The sequence below is a fragment of the Vicugna pacos genome, chromosome 7 (genome assembly GCF_048564905.1).
Source record: "Vicugna pacos chromosome 7, VicPac4, whole genome shotgun sequence".
Lineage (NCBI taxonomy): Eukaryota > Metazoa > Chordata > Mammalia > Artiodactyla > Camelidae > Vicugna > Vicugna pacos.
The window spans coordinates 71,967,194-71,991,777 of NC_132993.1; the positions used below are offsets into that span (position 1 = coordinate 71,967,194).

At 33.0% G+C, this 24,584-nt stretch overlaps 2 protein-coding genes across 3 annotated transcripts in view; one reads left to right on the forward strand and one right to left on the reverse strand.

Moving 5' to 3' along the window:
• LOC102530127 (CD36 molecule (CD36 blood group)) overlaps positions 1-24,584 on the reverse strand; it is a 282,980-nt gene that overhangs the window by 144,737 nt on the left and 113,659 nt on the right. The window lies entirely within an intron of this gene.
• GNAT3 (G protein subunit alpha transducin 3) overlaps positions 1-24,584 on the forward strand; it is a 44,262-nt gene that overhangs the window by 1,144 nt on the left and 18,534 nt on the right. Inside the window, exons 2-3 of the mRNA XM_006211750.3 lie at positions 15,223-15,265; positions 19,312-19,453. Of these exons, the coding sequence (XP_006211812.1) occupies positions 15,223-15,265; positions 19,312-19,453 (185 nt within the window). The remainder of the gene's footprint in view (positions 1-15,222; positions 15,266-19,311; positions 19,454-24,584) is intronic.

Sequence of the window (24,584 nt, forward strand, 5' to 3'; positions counted from 1 at the left end):
ATATGTGGGGGAGGGGGTGGAATAGTCCCTTTGCTGTGTGTAATTTGCTCCCTGTGACCAGAGTATCTCAGAAACCCACTACAGGATTCTTAGCACTTGCTCCCCAAGGAAAGGAAACACTCTCTCCCTTTATGCTCACGTCTTGATGCCTCACACTTGTCCAGAGCAATGGCAAATAACCACCTAGAGAGGCCAGTAACTTAGAAACAGTTGGGGTCAGCTCTTACGAAACAAGCAAATATACTTTCCCTAACACTCCAGAGTATTCACTGAAGCTTTGATCAAGAGTGCAAATAATGTGGACACAGAGAAAGCAAATAAAAGGTGAGAGGGAAAACCAAGCATTCCTGCAAATGCATTGTGTCCCTCTTGTACAAAAAACAACAGCACAAGAGTAGCGATACATTAAAAATCCCCATGTTTGAGTAAAATTTCAAAAGAATAGATTTTCAATATACCAATTATTTTTTAGGTTAGAGTGTGAGCTAGATTAAGAAGAAGGGTAGCGTTTTGTACCAGAGATATCAGAGAGTCATTAGTGGTACTATTACACCTTTTGCTTTCCTAAGACAATCACAATTGCATAACTTCTTTTCCAGTGCCACCAGACAATATGCATGGACTTACTTGGTTCCAACAACATGTAGACTGAACTTCTCAGTCACATCTTATTTACACAAATGAATCAGATTCCCTTCAGCTTCTCCTGTTGCTACGGTATTCCAAACACTGGACTAAGTTTTCACTACTGGACTCTATGAGTTCTATGTCTAATGATTAACTTGTCAAAGCCAAACAGTAAAGCCTTATAACAACTCTGCTCCAATTCTCATTTTTTAAATTGAACACCAATTCTCTAAACTATAATCTTTATATTTAACTTGGCCTCATGAAAATATGATAAAAGCATTCAGTGGAACTAAACTAAACCTTCCTACCCTCTCATCCCACACCACCCTCAAATCTCCTCACTCACAAAATCTATTTAATTTCTCCCATCACTGAAGCAGTGATTCTCATTCATCAGCCTGGTCTTAACAAATGTTTATGTTTATTAATGAGTGTATGTCACGTGGCACAAACCAGTTAAGACTTACCAGTAATCAGATCCTGAGGCTAACTCTATTTTTTATAAAAATTAGAAATCTGAAACACATTTTTGACAGAATTCATTCTTTATGTTGATACTCTTATTATCCAATGAATTTCTAGGTGCTTAAACCCAATACAACGTTCCAAATTTAACACGGAGTATAAAGCATATCACTGGACACAAGATTTCATGGAATCAGAAGAGCTATATTGTAATGCTACTCTATAAGTAAAGGTCACCTTTTTATCATAACTTTCAGACATTCAGTAAAATTATAGAACAAACACAAAATCTGTTTCTCTAGCAAAAAGCAGGCTTCAGGAGAGCACTAGAGATGATACATATTCCTGGCTCATTTGATAACTCCTATCAAAAGAATAATATCATGTACTTAACAAAAGAAATAGCCTGGAAAGTTGCCCCAGAGGAAGTGCATTTTAATAAGGAAAACAATTGCTAATGAATAAACTGTTCTCTTTCATAGACTTCCTATGTCAGTTGTTTTGTCTTAATTTACAAATGTTTAATTAAACTTAAATTCTGTTCACAAGAACTACCTCTTAGTTGATTGTGGAATCAATGTGGATCTAATTTTCCTCTGTCTCCTCTCTTTATTATTTCAAATTTTAGTTCAAATTTATTTATTTACCACATTAGGTTTTTTTGTATTTTTACAAATTTCCCTCAAGTGATCTGGTTAGATTCAGAGCTCTGAAATACAGGGAAAAAATAGTTTTGTTTTTTTCTTCTTATTTGAAACCTTGCCACTTTCACTCTACAATTCTCAGTAAAAATATCAAAATAAGCTTTTAGCCAGTGATTTCCAACATCAATGTTCATGGTGTTCATGGACTGTTCATCACTGGTATTCTATGCCTTTAGTACTAAAATTATTTATTCTTTATTTTTCTATGTGCTATGTTGTAAACATTACACTATTATTTTTTAATGGTGCCATTTCTGAGTTTTATTGTTTTAAAATGTTATTCCAGTCATCTGGCTCTTAGAAATATGAACCTGGATGAAGTTAAAAATTTTTTAATCTACTTTAAATGTGCTTATATATACTTAGCTATTCAACATTTTCAGATTTTCCAACTCGTGCCGCTTATTCAACCAATGGCTATTTTGGAAGATCTGCCAATTTTTCAGTATGACAGTAGGAGAATTATAATGATTCCGATTCTATTTAAAGCTTATTACAAAATAATTGGTAAAATAAAACTTGGAAAACCGAATTAGCTAAATAGGTCTGTCCACCTGGCAGAGTGGAGGGAATACAGTTTAATTCTGGTAGAGTGTGTTTGTAAGCCATTTGAGGTAAAAATTGATTTGGTAATATTTTCATTGAGTGTTTGGTTTTTTCACTTCTCTGAATGACCTCAGCTAGACACATAACCTCAGAAAAATGATGGATGTCAAAGCATTTGATGAATTGTAAAACTCCAGACAAACAGGATTATTCTTATTGTAGGTTCCTAGAATTGTAGGTTTTGAAATAAACTGAGTATCAATAAATGAATATAATATTTCTTCTGTTGTGTATACCAAGAGAAAAAAGGACATAAGACTTGGGATATATCAAAATTCTTATTTGTATTCTTTTTTAAAAAAAAATGGTCTTTTTATTTTTAAAAACTGTTTCTATATATGAGTGAGAGGATGCAGGAAACTGGAGGTGTTCCTGAGTCACTGGCTAGATTATAAATGATCAAATGAAAGCTCTATTTTGAATTTCTATTACAACAATAGAGTCAATGCCTATTGTGGATGTGATCCACATAAACAGATCCCCTGAAATAATTATGTTACCATTAAAACTTCCAAAGCAGAATTAGGAGAATTAAAAAGAAAGTTTCTTCCTGATTACTAGCAATGAGAATCTTGTGAGCAACAAGAGGGACATATTCCTGAATAGTGTTTCCAATTTTTTATTTGTCCAAATTAAAGTAATCTTTTCTTCCTTTAATAATACTACATTAAAAATATTTGGGGGGTTTGGGAGAGGTAACTAGGTTTATTTATTTATTCTTACAGGAAGTACTGCGGATTGAACCCAGGACCTCATGCATGCTAAGCATGCACTCTACCACTAGAGCTATACCCTCCCCCTCTAACAATACATTTTTGTTTTAAAATATTATACACTATTTTATTTTGTTTCTAAAGATACCAACCTTATGAGTGCACGAATATTTTTAATACAAATATTTAAAACTGCTTTTCAGTAGAGAGAAAACAGGGAGAAAAGGTCTACTTGGACCGTTTCAATTTGTCTCCAAAGTGCAACGAACTACTTGTACCACAGCAATTCAAACGTTATAGAGGCAAAACCAAATATTTACAACGCTGTGTTTATTTATAAAGAATGGCAGATGGCAATGGCAGCATCAAATAGCTTTTTCTACAATATCCCTTTTTTTCCAATCGGCGGAAAGTGCTTAGACAAATGTTTTGCATATATTTGGCTGTTTCCGATTAATTTATCTCAAATAATCAGTAGACATTAAATATAAGGCTCACAAGTCTCTCACATAAAAGATGCAAACAATTTATTACAGCATTCTGTATTTAGCCAAATGATGGTGTTTGTTAATGAGATTAAATTTTGTCTTGCTGAGAATAACTCTTGTTAACAATAATTAAACAGAGCTTCTCTAGTAGTATCACAGAACATTTTTACCTTCATTTGTTTCATTCAAACCTGAATTACTGATTCAAGAGCAATATATCACTATTAAAAATATTCATGTAACCAACATGAATCATTAAAAATTATCTACCCTTCCTTTTTGTTAAAAAGAGGGCAGTAAAACATTGGATAGTGTAAAAGCTCTATAATATATTTTTCATAAAATATACTTCCAGGTAGATTCAGGTTCATATTCAGAATCTATCTCCTTTGTTTCCTCTAAATACATCAATACTTTTAGAATCTGAACCTAAAGTAGGATTCAAGGTGAAACTAAGGGTGAAACTTACCAAGATATGAAAATATCTATTGTTTATTAGATCCCAATGCTGATAAAAGTAGAACTCATGGGTTTAATTCTTGCCTCAATATTTTATACTAAAACAGAATAAATTTGTTATTTAGAATTGTACCTTTTTTAAGATATCTGGAAATTGCACTCTCTGACCAGCATTTGATTTATTTCTCATACTTTTTCACACTTATTGAATTAGTTCTTTGATTTCACAGAATTCCCTTGAAAATCACCCACTTTGTGTGTGTTCCTCCTAAAGTCTGAAATGTTCTGTCTCCCTAATCTTCTACCTTAATTGGCATTCATACCCTCAAACCTGGATAATTTCTCAAAGTTCTCCATTTAATACTGTTCTAATAACACTATTTCAACTGATTTCCTCCAAAGCGATGTTACTTAATTAACATCTTTTCAGCCCTCAATTCTGATATAACCCTGGCCCCCGTGAAAACTTATTTTCCTCATTCCCAGGTGTTGGAGAATAAAACAATGTATCATTTTCAGTTTCCTGGCTTACAGTTTCCTGTTTCTAACTTTAGCAGGGCTAATAATTTTACTTATTCCTACTAAGTTTTCTACTAAGATACCTTGAAAGGCAGCTGCTTCTACATTTCCAACATCACCTTCATCTAGACTCTCCTCCCCTCCCACTTCACCCTAGATGACCACCCCTGTGTAAGATAGTGATCAGTCATCATCTCCAAACTCACTAAACTTTTATTTACTCTCTTCTACTTCATCTAGTTTTAAGGAATTGGTGGTACTCCATTTTCACTTAAGGCTAATTTTAGCCTTTGTGCTATAAATTCTACCTCTTTCCATATTTTAAGAATTTTGCTTTATGAATTATTTTATTTCTTTGCTATTTTCAAAATTCATCTCTGCTATCTCCTTCTTCCTGGCATAGAACGGTATTCTCTATTCACCTAAAAAACTTTACTTCTATAACCCCTTTATGAGTATTATAAGTATCTTTTAAAATCTTTTTATACTGAAATGTTTCTCAAAGTAGTCTATGCTCACTGATTCTATTTCTATACCATCTACATTCTCATCAGTTAACTGCAATCTAACTTGTATTTCCTTCCCTTTACTAAAAAATGATTTCTCACAGAACCCTGATAACCTATAATTCATAAAACTCAAGACTTCAATAACTGAATCTCTTTTCTTTCTTAACTCCTGTAGTATCTGCAATAGTTCCTCGTTTTTTATATCCCTTCACTCCTAAGGTCATTGGAACCTTGCTTACCTGTCCATTTAAAAGTGGTTTCACTCACCAAAGTTTGTCCTTGGGTCTTTGTTTTTCAATCTGCACTCTCTCAGGGACCTCCTATCAGGTCTTAACTATCCCTTCTAGAAGAATGACCCTAATATCCCTTCTTCTATGCAATTTCTTGATCCATATTTGCAAATTTCTATTATCAATGACCTGATTGTATGTTGGGAGACCTCAAAATCATTTAACAAGTTTATATTGCTCCCTATTTATCTCCGAACTTTTCTAAATGAGGTTCCTCATTGCATTCTTCTCCATTATGTCAACTCAGTACTTCAGTCTTCCTTAGCTCCTTTCTTTGGGATCATTCCCCATCCAAAACTCAATCTTGTTACAAAGTTTAGCTTTAGCTCTACCACTGATAGAATGGATCTCACATTTCCCCTCACTGCTCCTGTTATTGTTTTCAATCTACAAGGAAACCCCATGAAATCAATAGTATTTTCACTATATAGAGAAGACAAGGAGAACTTTAAGAAGGTAAATCAATTTCAAACATCACAAGTAAGTTTACAGGAGAAAAAAGCCTTTTATTTTTATCATTGTCAGTTTTAAATTACTATCTGCCTTCTAAGTTCTATGACAACAGAGAACATGTCTACTTTGGCTCTTCATTGAGTTCCTACAGTTTGGCACAGGAAAGCATGCATGCATAATGCAAGAAGAATGACAGAATCAGAATCTAAAATATTTCTGTTAAGTTGTTCTTGGTGACTAAAAGCAAAGACATACATTTAGCATTTGGAAAGAGAGCTGAAAATAGCCATATATGTCATCTCATAAGGAGTTTATTTTTTAAGTCAGTGAAGTTTGATAGGTTTTAATAATGTAAATGCAATTGATAATACTTGGATTTTTTGTCAAAGACCATCCTGGCTATGCTATGAGACAAAGATTTTATGAGGATAACCAAGGTGAGTGTGTGTAAATTTATATATATATATATATAAGAAAAAGGCAAATGGCAGAGCATTAATAGTTGGTAAAGTGAAGGATATATAATATAGGTTTCTAGTGTACTATTTTCTCAAACTTCTGTAGGGTTTAAGTACTATGAAAATTAAAAAATTGAGAAAAGTGTACACTGGGATTTTTTTCTGGCAAAATAAAATATACAAATATATCTGCAAATTCATCCATGTTACTTTACAAATGAATTCTATCAAGTACCTCATGAGCAGATCATTTTAAAATCACATAAACTTTTTTAGAAGTTCTTCTTGATGCATTATTTGACAACTTTGACAACAAAATTTGTCAAAGACAATGATAGGACACTCTCCTTCACAAACATAGATCCAAAAATCAAACCAAAATATTAGCAAACTGATTCCAGTAAGGTTAAAAAAAAAAAAAAAAAGAAAAAAAGCCAGAGTTGGGAGGGGGAGTTGTCTCAAGAATGCCTGGTTGAAATACTATTAAAACATTAATTAATACTATTCACATTATCAAATGAAAGGTGAAGGATCATCATGATGACAACAGGAGGTACACACATACACACACACGCAATAGATGAACTTTTTTTATCCATTCCTGTCATAAACTTATAATTAGGACTAGAAGGCATTCCCTTAACTAGATAAACAGTAAGCACAAAAACCTTCCATAACTGTCACACTTAATGACAAACATTTAGCATCACTGACTACAGATAGCAAACAGGGACTTATGGGCATGATAGTTTCCTACCCTTGACCTTCCCCTCTTCCATGCTCTTATCAGGGATTCGCATGAAAGTAGACAGGGCAACATTTAACACTTGAGTAAAATTCAGAATTTGGAAGGCTATAGCGACAGGTAGAGTCAAGTATTCTAAGTGATCTCAACTAGCAGAAATGGCCCAAAGAACAAAATGGAATTTAATAAGATATATTTGAGGTTAAAAATCAACTATACACATGTAGTATACACATGTAGTAAGAGGGAGGATCTATTTACTAAGAGGTAATGTGAGAAAAAAGCAGAAAAATATTGATTACTACAAGATCAATACAGGTAAAAGAATGTAAAAAAGCTACAAAAAAAAAAAGAAAGAATAAAGAAAAGGAGGCAAACTAATCATGGTCCCTATTAAGAAAAGTATTCTACTTAGAAATAAGCACCAGACTGAGGCAGACCTACGTTGCATCCCTATCCAACTACATCAGAGTATCAGTGCTGTCAATAAAATTACCTGATGTCTACAGCATAGTTTTCAGTCACACAGTGTTTCAGAAGGACATCAGCTTTGGCATGGAGTGTAGTTCAGAGGGTAAAGGGTCTAAAAATCATGTTCCACAAGAAAAGATTAAAGGAATGAAGCATGTTATACTTAAAACATCTCTTAGAAAAGAGCATGCTTCAAATAATAGAGAATGTTGAGAGTTCATGGCAAGTTCAAGTATGTACCAGGTATTTTATATCTGTATTTTAATCTACCCAAACCGTAACAGGTAGTTATTAATAAGCCAGCATTAGGAAAGAGGAAACTCGCTCTCAGATTAATTCTGATTGAGACACCCGAAGTCAGAAATGAGTACAAGCTCACATTAATCAAATTCTAAAATATGAGTTTTCTTATTACATTTTCTTACCTTCTGTCTAGACTATTTGAAGGGATGTAATGTAGAAGAGACAGATAATTTTGTTGGTGCTCAGTAAGAAAGAGGAATAGTGAGTGGAATAAAATTAAGTTGCTTCAAAAAGGGCTATCCTAAAAATCTTTTATGCCAACAGTCTACCAGCAGATGACAAGCAGATACTGCATACCCATATGTCTATGGAAGTTTACATCTTTAATTTAAAATAAGTGATTTTTAAATAATTTATAACTGTTGAAATAATTTTGATATTGACATTACCAGTGCATACCTAAAAAGAAAGCAATGCTACAGCATTACTATAGGAGCCAGGATACATAATTTCTTTGTTTTAAGGTAGATCTGGGACTTTGGAGGAGTTTCATAGTCTCAACTAAACTAATTTTTCTCATGCATAGAATGGAGATACAGAAACAGCTGGTTGATTTCTAAGGTTTCTTCCTTCTACACAATTATGTGAGTTTTAAGACCACCTACAAAATAAGCTATGCATACTTACAAGTCAAAAAGTTTATTTTCATTTGGCCTGTTTTAATAAGTTGTACGAAATGAGCAATCAAGCCTTGAGTGTGTTCAGTTGAAGTTCACTTACAGGTTTAGATATCATGTGGCTTTAAAATTGTTTTCAGTATTTGCAAAGAAAAATGTGAGATAAAATCTCTTCTTATTAAGAATGAAATAATTTATGAATATTAAAGTATGAATTAAGTATACATTTAAATATGTAATTATTTGAAACATTTTCTACTTCAGGGTAACAAATGAGTATCTTGTTAAAATTTCCTCAGTACTCCTTGACCCAGAAAATAATATTACTGATGATCATACTAGGTGTGGCCCTTCCTAATTAGGAAGGAAGAGATTATTTCAGGATGTCCTTGGCCTATATAAACAAACATGCTATTTTGACGTCTATATCTGGCTCCATAACATTATCTAATCTTACAAGAAAGGAATAATTACTGTGAACTAAGACCCAAAAACACAGAGACTGGGATTCAATTTATTACTAAGATAACTTTACAAAGGGGTTCCAAATAATAGATAAGATTTTGCAGAGTAGCTTTTCTTCAGGAATTTTCCTGTCAATGCTCTAGCTGTCTATCCTGGACCTTCATATATAAGCCTTAAGTCACCACAGAGAGCAAGAAATGATCCAGTTGCCTTTTTTAAAGTCTTCCAAAAGAAAATGTTAATGTTTCATACAGAGTTTAATAATAAAAAAAAAAAAGTACTTGCTATTTTTCAAAAGTGATTGATTACTCTGCTAATCTGAGACACATTGTGAATGATCAGTTATCAACAACCTTTATATAATAACACATCCACTAGCATCAAAAGTAATTTTGGAAACTTGCTAGGTCTTAGTAACATCAGTATGATTACCAGCTGGCCATATTTATGAAGCATAAAAGACCACTTTGAATGTATGTCAATTCTCTCATGTAGTCTAAAAAAATCACTTTTTTTTTCTAATTATGATAAATTTTTGACTAGTCATTAATATAGAATGACTCTAATGAAATTTGGCAGTTATTGTTTAAAATTTTTTTAAACAATGTGTCCAATAGTGGTTCTTAATTGATACTGTATTTTTCCATGATATATATGCTAGTACAATTCCTGAAAATTCTTTGTACATTATTTCATTATTCTCAATGCAGGTAATTGATTTAAATAAAAATTATCTGAATTATTTTCACTTCATTGTAGAAGTCAGATATTATAGCATTATTTAAGGAAATGTAATTGATAGTCAGAAATGAGACATTCTTTTCTCAGACTTAGATTTCCTCCTAAGTCTTTTTCCCCATTATTTCCAGACCAACTGAATAAAATGTAATACTAAATACACCTGAATAGACAAGTACTTGAGTTCCTACTGGGCCCACTAGTTTTCCTTCCATATACCTATAACTTTGCAGTTTTCCATATAGCAAAATTTGAAAACATATGTCTAGAAAAGATATCCTACAAATATGTCATCTGTGTAGGATGATGCTACAATTTCTACTATCCCCTTCTACTGTTGGAGAGTTTAAAACAAACCTACTAAGGAATGTTTTATAACCTTACTGGGCTTTTCTTATCAAACTTTTCTTTCAAGTGATGTACAACCTCGAGCAAAGTAGCAAATTATATAAAGCCAGTAAACCAAGATATTGTGTAAATCTCATTGATTTACTCTTGCCAGTCTCACAAACAAGTAATGTGAAACAATATAGCCAGTTGTCTCCTGAAAAGATGTGAAGCAATATTTTAATGGGATTTTCATTTTAATCTCAAATATTTCATTCATGGACATAACAGCCTTTGTTCAATGAAATGGTTATTTCCAATCTATGAGTTTGTGCATGATTACATTAAAAATCTATGAAGAATGATCATCTCAAAAGATGCAGAAAAAGCTTTTGAGGAAATCCAAAATCCATTTATGATAAAAAAAAACAAAACTCTCCAGGAAGTGGACATAGAGGGAACATACATTAACATAATAAAGGCCGTATGTGACAAATCCACAGCTAATATCATACTCAATGATAAAAAGCTGAAAGCATTTCCCTTACTAAGATCAGGAACAAGACAAGGATGCTGTCTCTCACATTTATTCAACATAGTTTTGGAAGTCCTAGCCATAGCAATCAGAAAAGAAATAAAAGGGATCCAAATTGGGAAAGAAGAAGTAAAAGTGTTACTGTTTGCAGATGACATGATACTATACATAAACAATCCTAAGGACACTACCAGAAAACTACTAGAGTTCATCAATGAATTCAGTAAGGTTGCACATTAAAAAATTAATATTCAGAAATCTGCTGCATTTCCATATACTAACAAAGAAATATCAGAAAAAGAAATTAAGGAAACAATCCCATCTACCATTACACTGAAAAGAACAAAATACCTGGGAATAAACCTACCTAGGGAGGCAAAAGACCTGTACTACAAAAACTATAAGACACTGATGAAACTGAAGACAACACAAACAGATGGAAAGATACACCATATTCTTGGATTGGAAAAAATCAATATTGTTAAAATGGCTATACTACCCAAGGCAATATGCAGATTCAATGCAACCCCTATCAAATTACCAATGCCATTTTTCACAGAACTGGAACAAAAAAATTTTTTAATTTCTGTGGAAACTGTAAAGACCTTGAATAGCTAAAATGATCTTGAGAAAGAACAGAGCTGGAAGAATCATGATCCCTGACTTCAGACTATACTGCAAAGCCACAGTAATTAAAACAGAACAGTACTGGCACAGAAACAGACACATAGATCAATGGAACAGAATAGAAAGTCCAGAAATAAACCCTTGTACTTATGGTCAATTAATCTATGACAAAGGAGGTAAGAACGTATAATGGAGAAAAGACAGTCTCTTCAGTAAGTGGTGCTGGGTAAACTGGAAGCTACATGTGAAAAAATGAAATTAGAATATTCTGTAATGCCATGTACAAAAATAAACTCAAAATGGACTAAAGACATAAATGTAAGACCAGATACTGTAAAGTTCCTAGAGGAAAACATAGACTGACACTCTTTGACATAAATTGCAGCAATATTTTTTTCAATCTGTGTCCTAGAATAAGGGAAATTAAAGCAAAAATAAGCAAATGAAGCCTAATTAAACTTAAAAGCTTTTGCACAGCAAAAGAAACCAGAAACAAAATAAAAAGGCAATCTATGGAATGGGATAAAATATTTGCAAATAATGAGAGCAACAAGGGATTAATTTCCAAAATAAACAAACAGCTCATTCAGCTTAGTATCAAAAAACAAAAACAAAAACAAATCCAATCAAAAAATGAGCAGAAAAAAAAAAAATGAGCAGAAGACCTGAATAGACATTTCTCCAAAGAAGACATACAGATGGCCAACAGGTACATGAAAAGATGCTCAATATCGTTAAATATCATAGAAATGCAAATCAAAACTACAATGAGGTAGCACCTCACACCAGTCAGAATGGCCATCATTAAAAAATCTACAAATAATAAATGCTGGAGAGGGTGTGGAGAAAAGGAACCCTCTTACACTGTTGGTGGGAATATAAATTGGTGCAGCCACTATGGAGAAGAGTATGGAAGTTTCTTAAAAAACTAAAAATAGAGTTATAATCCTGGGCATATGTTAACATATACACACTACTATATATAAAATAGATAAAGAACAAGGACTTACTGTATAACACAGGGAACTATATTCAATATGTTGTAATAATCTATAATGGAAAACAATCTGAAAAAGTATATATGTATATATTATATGTATATATACATACATATGTAAGTATATATATGTATACACACATACGTATGTTATATATACATAGATACACATATAACTGAATCACTTCGTGGTACATCTGAAACTAACACAACATTGTGAATAAACTATATTTCAATAAAAATAAAGTTTTTATAAAGAAAAATAATATAAATAGAAAATTTAGAAATACAAAAGCAAAAATAAGTTATAATTTTTCTATATTAAAAAAATCTATAATGAAAGATTAGCAAATTGCTAAGGCTAATTTTGCATTCATCAGCTTTGTGGTCAAATTTCACACTGTGTGGTGTGAACCACACTAGCATAAAACCATAGGGCCAAGTATGCTGGAGGTTTTCCCAAGAGGAGGATTCTATAAATCATCACCGGCAATAAAATCATTATTTCCCAATGCTTCACCACTCTAATTTCCTCAGTATCCTTAAGGTGGGCAGATACATTTAAATATGTCTGAGAAAAATAAACTTGTGAAGTCGAATTAAACTGAGATAGAGTTATAACTGTTCATCAGTTTAAGAAAATACTGTTAGACAGAAATGTTCAGTGTGAAAAATATGATATATAACACAGAAGACGAAACTATTTGAAGTATGAGTTTAAAGAATTCATTTGTTTCACTGAGATTCTACTATTAGGCACTATTCTAGGTGCTTTGGATACATGAGTGAACAAATAGACAAATTCCCTGCCCTTCTGGAATTTACTGTGCAGTGCTGGAAAACAGACAGGAAAAGCTAAGAATAATATGTGAATAATTTGTTACATTGTAGAGTAAGTGCTAGGAAAAAAGTGTAGAGTAGGGAAAGGAAGATAGTGGGTGACTATGGGGTTAAAAATTTAAATATGGTATCAGGGTCCTTTGATTCAAAATGGATTTTCATATAATTTGAATAAAATGATGAAATTCAGGGTTACCCGAAGTCATGTTACTTCTGCTTACATAAAATTGTACCAGTTTTGGTAAAACAAGGCAGTTGATTGGCACGCTGGTAAGGGATATGTTTTTCTGCCTATTAATTGGTCTTCCTGAATTCAGGTTTTTCCTGGAAATTTTTTAAATTGCCTACGTTGTGCTGCTTTGAAAGTGTGCCTGTTAATTTTGGACAAATAAGACTTTGAAAATATCCTGTGACCTAATTTCATAGTCATACATCAAGGTCTTTGCTTCTTTTAAAGATACAGAAATTAGTATGAGAAGACTAAAAATTTACTCTTTAGCATTTTAGATCAGTCTCTTGGTCCGTATCATACTTTGGTATCATATTTTTATTGATAAATAATAAGTAAAAGTTTAAATAAATTTTAAAAGATACGATTTCATATCAATTATAAAATCTTGAATTTTTCTCAATAAAAATGTACTGATGATTCTATCTAAAAATGTTATGAGCACATGTGTATTACCAGGCATCACCGGCTTTTAGTGACTCCCTGCCTTTCTCCCATCTATGAAATCAGAACTCTCAAACTTCAAGAAGTTGCCCGAGTTTGCTCCTCCCTCAACCCCATCCCTCACATGTGTAGGACTCATAAATAAAAATTAAAAGCTTGTTTTGATACTCTATCCACATTAATTTTAATCAAATTCTCTCATCATTTTCACTCTCAATTCATATTCACTTACAGTCTCGTTTCACATAGCAGCCATTTTTATTCTATTCATCATTATAAACATCCTTATATGACTTCTCCTGAGTCCCACTGCATTTATCCTTACACATCACTTCAAATTAATTTTGGTTTGTTGTCATTTAAGAATCAATGTTCTTTTTCCACATGGACATTTGGTTGCTTCTACATCATTTGTTTAATATGTGGACAGTATCTCTAGACTGTTCTCTTCATAAAACTCTGCAACATTTCTTACATCCTTGGATTCTCAGATAACATCATGTATATTATGTCATTATAGTCTTCTAATAATCTTGAGGTAAGTAATCTCAGTTTAAAAATGAGGAAACTAAGAGGTTAAAGGATTTACTGAAGAGATGTCACACACACACACTCACACACAGGTGCAGAGTCAACCCCTCAAATCTAGGTCATCACACTTTATTTCAGTATTTCTCGGTTTTCATTTCCAAAATAAATATTCCTTAAGGGTAAAGGAGACTCAAATACGCTCAAAAGGCCTTGAGACATAGCCTGAAACAATCACTGATTTTTTTCACTAAAGGTTCATGTTTTAAATTTTTTTAATCATGTAAAGTTTGGATACTTTTACATGTTTGCCAACCATAGTAGAATACAGTTGTATATTGTGTACTGTCAACTAAATAAATGTTCCAGATAAATGCAATTGGTTGTCTATGATATACTATCACCCCGTCCCTACCCCAGAATGTGTAATCCATTTTGAGACACTCCCATATCACTATTATCCCATAGGATCTTTAGGTTTGCTTAGTATTATTAGCAGGTTTCCTATGTTTAAACAGAAGAGAAAATACCTATGTAACAAGGTAAATATGGATAAAGACAAGAGCCAGTCCTTCAATCAGAATAGGCTTTGAACAGTTCTAGAAATAAAATATTGTTGTTTCTATTGGTTTTTTCTTTTCCTTGCTATTTAATCAAGTAAGATATACGAGGAGATATTCTGGGAGAATGAAGGTGATCTGGAGACTATAAAGTTGGGACCACTTGAGGGGAGGGCTGCAAACCTAGGAGATAACAGCTTTCCAAATTATGTCCAAATGCAACAGTAGAAATTTTTCTGATGGTATACACATCTTGCTTCAGAAGATACACTGCCTTGGAGCCAGACCTGTATCTGGAGCCAGTGTCAATAGAAGGGGGTTGGTACTATTTTGGAAGGTAGATAGCTGACAGTACCTTTCTAGGCTTGATAGATTGCTCTCCTTCATTACATAGGAGAGGTGTCTGTTAAGGATTTACCCGTGAGAAGGTGATAGTCACAGGTTTTAATATCTATATAAATTTGGTGTACTAGTTGATGAGACTCCCACCTTCCTGTTGCAGGAGCAGGAGAATCTGGAAAAAGCACCATCGTGAAACAAATGAAGTAGGTACATCCTATCTTAAATGTTTAATATTTGATGTCTATCCACGTGTTTGACAACTCTTAAAAGAAATACTTTTGGAAAATCTGATAGTCTCTAAATCACAGGTAGTGGCAAGGCTGTCACAAATATTCCTCCTACCCTTTAGCACAAAGCATAACAGATGAGTAATATTATAATTTCCATTTTTTCTTTTAAATTTTACCTCTGAACAAGATGAATGCTAAAAGCAATTATGTTTTAAATATATTAATATGGGTATGATCTAGTGCCTTAATATTGTGAGCAAAAGCCACAAACATTTCAAAATATATCAATTAATGATCTATTTGAATATAAGAGGAAACAGTATTTTTAATGTATTTGGCATTTTGCCTACCTAAGAATAAAACATATGTTTAAAGTTATTACCATCATGGACTTCAATTTATTTTTGAATTTATTTTCCCTACTTTTTTTCTCTTTATAATAAAATAAGTAGACCTGAATTTCTTATTGAGTACATTATGAATACAAAAAAATGCTCAAGAATGCCATGCCTCAATGAGTAAAATGGCACTGATAAGTGGAGTTGAATATATGAAACTTCATGGTTCTGTCACTGCTGGAGAATTTTTAATTTAAATTATTAAGAATTTTCAATATACATTATCACTATAGGAGAGGAAGATAATAATTTTTGAGCTTATTTTTCATTATGTTTGAGGATCTTGTTGTTTGGAACATAACTCTATGAAGGAATAAGGGTGAAACTGTCTATTTATAATTTAAATAATTTTTTTTCTTTTTCCTGGGTAATAATGTCATGTAGGTTCCATAACAACCAATTTTTAAGTCCCTCTTTTGAAGTCTCCGGTCACCTGTATCTGCAATAAATTTTTGACCTTTCTTCCTGTCTCTGAAGAACAGGACTTCTTTATCATGGTGCCTGATCACACTGCTTTCAGGTTCTTCGCTCAATCCTTGCCCCTGAGGCATCTTGCATTCCCTTTTAACATTGCCTCTGTGCTCACCTGTTCTTTCCTTCAGGCCTCACTTACCCTTTTTACCTCTCCATTCTCTGTGAGGTTAAACGCAGAAAAATAAAAGACCAATAATTTGGTCAGATAAATATTAAAACTTAAAAAAAAAATAGGAAACTAGAAAAAAATCTGTAATAAATATTATAGACAAATGACTAATAAGTAAAGTAGATTATTAAAAAAAACAATAAGCTGCCCAATATATAGACATGGGAAAAGACTATGGAGAGACAGTTCACAAAATAAAAAATTCAGATAGCTATTAAATATATATATTTTAGTTTATCCTCACTAACATAAAATAAATAAAAATTAATGTCACAATGAGCTATTTTTAATCTTAGCAAACAACAATTTTAAGATAATATTACCTGATAAGGGTGAAGATTTGAGAAATGAGTATTTCTCACTACTGTTTATAAAAGTATATGCTATAGCAACTTTATAGAAAGAATTTTTGCAATATACAAAGTAAACTGAGAAAATAATTATTGATCTTCTAAATACATTTCTGATCATTTTAATAACAAATATAAATGTTAAAATATATAAAATAAAATAACTGAAATATGGAAATTTATGTACAAAGAGATTTGTATCAGTCTTATACAAAATATTAAAATGAGATAGAATAAAATAACCTAAATTGAAATAAAACACAAGCAAATAGGTTATGAAATTGTGGGACTATTTACCCTTTAACTGCAATCTTTTGTGTTCATTACAAGTTACATGTATATGAGAATGTTTTAATAAAAATACACTTACGTTAACTGAAAAACCAAGATACAAAATTGCATGAATAAATTTATCCCAACTGTGATTAAATAATTTTTTAATGGAAGAATATATAGCCAATGTTGAAACAATTTGCTGTCAGTAGTAGGACTTAAAGTGACATTACACCTATGTTTTGAATATTGCTGTGCTTTTCACATTGTCTACAATAAGCAAGTGCTACTTCTGTTATTAAAAAAGAATCAATCTCCCATCCTGCCCCATTCCTCTTTCCTTTTCTCAATAGAGTCTCTGTAAAGACAGGTTGACACTAGCTCTCTTGAACTCCTTCCACTTACTCTTCAACCATTTCTATCACTGTTGCCTCTGGTGTATCACAGAAATTGTCCAGTTATAATCTCCTCCCATTTTTTATGAAGTGTTCATGAGTCCTTATTTTAATTCCCTTTGACTCCATTGAGCTTTTCTCTCCCAAAACTTTAGCTTGGCTTCTACCATAACTCTCTTTCCCAATTTACTACCTAATTCTGCCTGCTGTACTCTCAGTTTTTGACTGTATCTTTAATGTTGGTGTCTCTAATGCACCAGGTCCTCTTCTCTGCCTACTCTATACCTTCATCAAATGAAAATCACTGAAGTCTAGTGATTTTTACCATCATCTTCAAGTGGACTGTCCCAGAATATTTCTTTCCAACTCATACCCTTTGTCTAAACTAGAGAAGCAGATACACCTCTATATTCCAAGGAGACGCCTAAATCAGAATAAACATTAAACTTATCTCCCCATCTGGCCTCTGTTCCCCTAAAATAAATTACAGCAAACCAGGCTCTAAAGGAATACAACTAAGTGTAGTTATACTGATCCCTCACTCTCTCACCAAGTTATGCCACAACTACACAAGTTATGTTTGCAAGCATGTCACTTAACCCGATTGTCACTGCTATAGTTCAAAAGCTCAGCATTTCTGACCTGGACTATTAATACTAATCCTGCTGTGTACTTTCCATCTCCTCCCTCTTCGTACTACTGCATTATGCACACTGCAACCAACTGATCTCTAAAAATATGGTTTCTCTCTTTCCTAAATTGAACTCTTCACCTATACTGTCAAGATCAAACTCTTTGACATGGTAAATAAGACACTTCAGAGTTGTTCAGCTCTTGCTTATCTCTTCATCTTAATGCCCCATAGTTTCCCCCTTCCTACTCTCTGCTTCAGAAATGCTGAACTTTTGCAGTTGTATAGACTAGCATACTAGGGATGTAGTATAGCTTAGCGCCATGGTTGAAGCAGAAATAGAGCAATTACTGGCAATCAAATATCAAAAACAATAAATAATAGATACAGGTACTGCCTTTACTCATTTCACTGAGTCCTTTTATTTAAAGGCTTTAGTATCTTGGAAGGCATTTGTGTTCTTTTTCCCCTTGTGCTAGAGCCTCTGTGTACCTGGATATAACACAAATCTTTAGTCATATGTCATCTAAATGATGCCTAATGAACACACACCACTTTTAAAAACAATAAGAAAAAAACCAGAAAGGAGTAAGAACATATTATGCAATGAAGTGATCAGCATATACAAAGACTTTAGCTTTTAACAGCTGCGTATTCCCAAACTATTAGTAAAACGTTGCATTCTGATTGAATGAGTGGAAGGTAATGAAAAGTTCAGCCAAGTTGAATGTCTAGGCACTTTCAACTCTGAGAAATCCGTGGCACGTACACATGTGGAAAAGCAACAAGGGACTTAACAGAGGGCAATTACCTACATTAAAAAAAAAATGCCTTTGTTACTGTTATAAATAGAAAGCAGGCACTCCTATTTTCCTGTGTCTTAAGTGATAGGAAAAGATGTCCATGTTACACTAAATTACTTCACATCCTCTAGACATCATGTTGTAAACACTACAAAATGCTTCAGAACTCTGTATATATCTTTGTCCAAGGAATCTGGGAATCTTTCTCTTGAAAAGAAATAACCTTGCTACGTAAAAAGCTCATTAATTACGCATTTTACACGGATTTATCTAGAGCAAATCCTAAATCCTCATTGTATTCAGCGTTAGGAGATCAGAAAGAAAATATTCATTAAACCCCAATGAAAATAAAAATCCAAAGCTGTAAAATTGTTCAGATTTAGTTTATACATATGGACAAAATTATTCCTTTTCTAACAATTACATACTGTAATTTTATTCAAGCAAGTTATTATTGATGTGTTTTAGTACTATTAAAAAAAATCAATTGTTCAACTCACAAAAGCTTTTCGTGTTTAAATTACAGGATCATCCATAAAAATGGTTACAGTGAACAAGAATGCATGGAGTTCAAAGCAGTAATTTACAGTAATACATTGCAATCCATCCTAGCTATTGTGAAAGCCATGGCTACCCTTGGGATTGATTATGTAAATCCCAGAAGTGCAGTAAGTATGCAAATAATGACAGCTGTAGGCCCTACAATGGAGTCTGAACCACCAAACAGTGCGACTTAGTAAATCTGTAGTATTAATCTACACCAAAAATTTAAGAATCTGAAATATGACTTTTGGAAACATTAATTCTGTTCAGTGTCAGATTTCCTGTTTTCCTTTAAATGAAACTTTTCTTTTTGTCTGTGTGCTATAAACTTATTTAACATGAACTACTTTCCTAGGACTCAATCCTAATATTAAATACACTATGTTAGAGAAAAATATTTATGTTTGCTAAATACAAGAGTTTCATTCATAAAATCAACTGCGATATCTACATTTATTTTCTTAGTTAACTATGAGCCATTTCATGGAGGCTTTTTTTTTTTAACAATAACACTATAATTATCATTCATGTTCAATGATAATTACAAAGACTGTGTGGCACAGGGAAATGATTATTTTGTAAAGTTAATTTTTTAAAAACAATTTAAAATTGTGTGATTAAATAAAACATTTGTATACTATATGACACAAATAGTCATAGTTTGTTTATAAGGTAGCATCTAAATAGTTTCATTTTTCATCTATTTTATATTCTGTAATATAATGTTTTATGTTAAAATACATTAAAAATCCACTTACTTTGAAACAATTTATGTGCAAACCTATAAAACTACTTTAGTTGGCAAATAAAACCAGTCGTACTATGCAAAGAACGATAGTTAACCATACCCCAAAAGGAGTATACTATCCCTGGAAAGAACTCACCCATTTCCCTTTGTCCCCTCCAGGAGCAGCTGGTTGCCTCTGGATGATGTGAATTGAACTGTTCTCAAAGTAATTCTTAGATTCTTTGCTATACTAACCATAAAAACAGAGGTGAACGGTGGAGTACATAAAGAGAAGAAGGTGATATTTGTACTTTACCCCGCCAGGAATTTATGATTAGCCCCAGTGGATGACCATCAGAAGCCATTAAGATGAAAAGAAAACTATCTTTTTCATGTTGCTAAATTCCCTTTGATTCTGCCACTTGCCAGCAAAGAACATGGAAATGCTAGTATGTCCTTGGGGCAGACAGTTTGTAAAGCAGAGTCAGGAGTTCTGCTGGGCTCTCCCCCATTGTTAGCTTTCCCCAAAACTTGGCTCTGCAAAGTCCACTAATTCTCCATGTTACAGTTTCCCTCTCACATGTAAAAAAAGGAATTTGCAAGAATTGAACTCTAATATCCTTTTGACCTTTATCATTCTATGACTTAGCGTCCATAGTTTTGTTTAAGAGTAGTTCAGTTACTGCTCTGATCCTGGCTTTTTCTAAGAACCTAGAATTTTGAACTGGCCCTTAAGAGATAATCTAGAATAACCCCCTTATATAAACATGTAAAAAATGGAGGATTAGATTTTGCCTTCATTAAACAGCTAGAGTTTAGGGCAAAATCCACTTCTTCTGACTTCTAACATAGTGCTTTGCCCTATGCAAGGGTTTATGTAAAATTACTTTTGAAAGTTAGGAATATTTGTCTTATTTTCTTTCTTTCAAGGAACAATTGTTCCTGAAACAGGTTTCCTTCTGCATTCCTCTGAGGATTATTTAGCAAAGTTTGAATTTGCATGTGTAATAGTCTGTATTTGCATTGCAACTCTTCCTACTGCTACTTATTTAAATGTATTTTGTGCATCATGCAGCACAATGTTTGCAAATCAGTGATGCCAGCCATCACTAAAGACCAGAATTTTGTCGGTTAAGAGTCTTAACAATCTGGCATGCAGGTAGAATGAAAACAGACTGTACATTGCTGCCATTATGCTAACTGAAAAATACAACTAAATGTCACTTATTCAGACTGTACGTTAAATGGTGTACACAGAGTAACTTAAGAAGCACTAAGCAAGCGACATAACTTCCGAGGAGTACCTTGTGTCCTCAAGTATCAACATCACAGTGGTCAGGGACTATTTAGCTCTTATTTTAATTTCAATTAATGGAGATTATAGCAGTTTCAATCACATTCTTCATATTTTATTTTAGGATTGATACATTGTCTACCTGGCCTAAACTGTTTATTCAACAGATTAATTGCTACACACATTACTTATGTGTGGCTTTCAGAGTCCAATGGCTTTCAATTTAGTTTTCAATGGATTCATTCACAGTTTATATATTTTTACATAACTGTTTGTACAGCATCACACAGACGGCCACTCAAAGAGAGAAAGAGTCCTAACAGAAAATGTATATGTGCTTTATTGGTCACTAACGCTGTAAGTTTGGACCAGGTATTTAACCTCTCTAAGTTTCAGTTTTTTCATCCACAAAATGTTAGTGCTTTCCTCATTAAATTACAGTGACTATTACAAGAGACTGCAAAAAAAAATCCACATAAACACAAAATATTAAAAGACGTAAGCTCCTGGTAAATATTAGGTATTATTACTTTTGAATAACCACATTGAATGTAGGCTCATTAACATGTATGTTTTGAAGTTTACATGTCCAAAATCACTTGAAAAGGTTATTTTTCATAAAACTAATATATATATGGCAGACATGTGACTGGCCTCTGAGAATATACTGAGGAATCAGCAGTCTTCAGAGAAGACTGATGTTGAACAAGTAACTATAAAGCATTAGCTATTTCAAAAGGGTGGCACAGCTGGATGTGGAGCTAAATCTTCCTCATCTGTAGAGGCAATCACTGAGAAATGGAAGACTATCACTAGTGAGGAAGGAGCAGAACTAGTAAGTTTCCCTTCAGAAATGTTGAGTTTGTAATTCTGTGAGCTATCCACACGTTATCAACAGTTGAGAAGGTTCATTTGAAGTAAACAGGAGATATTTCAGTTAAATTTTAAATTTCAGTATTTTTGGCAGATCAGTACCTTATGGCATATATTGTACACTAAGGAAGTGGGTGGGATGGAAGAGGTCAAGTGCTTAGATTGAGAAGACAGGGGCATTAAGGAAAACAGAGAGTTAAGTTAACAGTATTGAAAAATTCTGACTTTTCTGGTCATTTGAGAGGGATAGAAAACTTTGGAGAAAAGGATGCAAATAGTAAGAGGAAAACCAGAAGAATGCAGAATCATAGAATTTGAGAGAAGTGTTCCAAAGGGAAGTGATCTAAGTTGAAAGGTCGTGAAAGGTCAAGAAAGAAGTATATTTTAGAGAATCTAATGGATTTAATAATACAGAGATCATGGAAGAGGGTACCAAAGAACTGTGAATTCAGAATCCAATGAAGGGTTTTGAGAAATAAAAAGATATGAGAACAGAGTTTAAGAACTAGAGCTGAGGAGAATGAGACAGAGAGAGAATCTATAGTTGAAGGGGGATTGTTCTCATTCATTTTGGTTTAATGTTTGATAGACTAATTTAAAAAATATAAAACTCCTAAACATAAGTTGTAGAAAAAATAAATGTTCTAAAAATTTTTGTTAAATATAAAACTTTTAAACAGTAAAGTTGAAGAAACAACAAGAGGAAATTATGAAGGCATTTAGTAAGTTTCTACTTAATCTTTCTGAATATTACTATATTCTATTTTAGAATACCTAAAACATTCACTAGACCAACATAAAAGAAGGCTGAAAATGGTAACACTTATTCACACATTTTGGGTGTTGTGACTGTCTCTGGCATAGCACCATACAAAGTGAATCCTACAGTTTGAACTAAAGAACTCTGATTTCCTAGGATGTTCTATGATAAAAGTTCTATAATCAAGTTTGGGATATATGTATACTATTATCAACTTCTTGGAAATTCACCAACAATATTTGTAATCAAAGGTGCCGAAAATCCTGTAGTTAACAAAATTTGTCATTTTAAACCTGGCATTTCTGGAAATTACTAGCTTATGATCACCTTTCCTTCCTTTGATATATATATATTTTTGCAATCTTTGGAAATACGATTCTAGGGTTCAGAATGAGTTCTACAAGGTTTTAGGATTATCTTATGTCACTAATATTGATGAGGAAAGTCTGGATAACTTCTGGAAGAAATATATATTTTGTCTTCTATGCAACTCAATTCTAGAACGATGCAACCTTAAGAGAATAAGCCATTCTAGAACCATCTTAATTCCCAAGCGTTTCCGAACACATCACATGGAAATAAAATTTCCTTAGGACACCACTTAAACCCCATTGGAATCATCTGAAAATCTTGGAAAATTATTAGACATGCCTTAAAGTTTCTCTTGAACATGAGGTCTGAGCTAATTAGCATATTTATTTCACTGAATCGTTCATTCAACAATACTTCAGAGATGTACTATGTTACAGGTTCTGCTCTTAGTTTTAAGGATATAGAAATAAACAAAACAAGATCTCCATCTTCCTATGTTTATAGTCTAATATAAAAGATATAAAGAACTATGCGCTATATAGGTAGTAATAAAGAGCTATGAAGAAAAATCAAGGAGGTCAAAGGTCTAGCAAATGATGAAAGAATTAAAGAAAGGGTGGTGGGGACGGCATCCTTGAGGAGGTAGTATTTGGGAAGAAAAGTGAGTGAAGTAGGAAGGAAAGTTCAAAGGAAAGATGTGGAGGGATCAGCCATTCAAATGCTCTGAAATGTAGGCTTGGTGAGTTCAAGGAACAATCTAAGAACAGTTCTGGTGAGAAGTTACTGGAATTTTATTTTTAAATATGGGAGTAAGCTAATCAGTAGGAGTTCACTGTTCAATCAATGTGGCTGTTTTGTAGAACTTTTCATAGTAGCTGTTTCAGTGGGATGTATTTCAAAAATTCAAATTTGATTCAAATCTGATTGATGGGCCAATCCCTTAAACACATAAAATTTGACTCCTTAAATGACCGTCAGCCCTTTGATAACTGTAGAAGGACTTCAAGCATTGAATTGTAGTATGTCCAATAAGACATTATTTACAGTTTAAAAAAAAAAAAAACAGTGTGTTGCCAGGGATTCTCAACTTAGGCTGCACATTTGAGTCACCTGGGAAATTTTTAAAAATACCTTTGCAGAATCTGACACCCAGAGATTCTGACTCACTTCCTTTGGGATAGGGCCCTGGTAGCAATATTTTAAAAAAGCAACCCACATGTTTACAATGTACAGCCTGGTTTGAAAATCACCACCATCAACTCCACCTACTCATGCAGTACACCAAAAAAT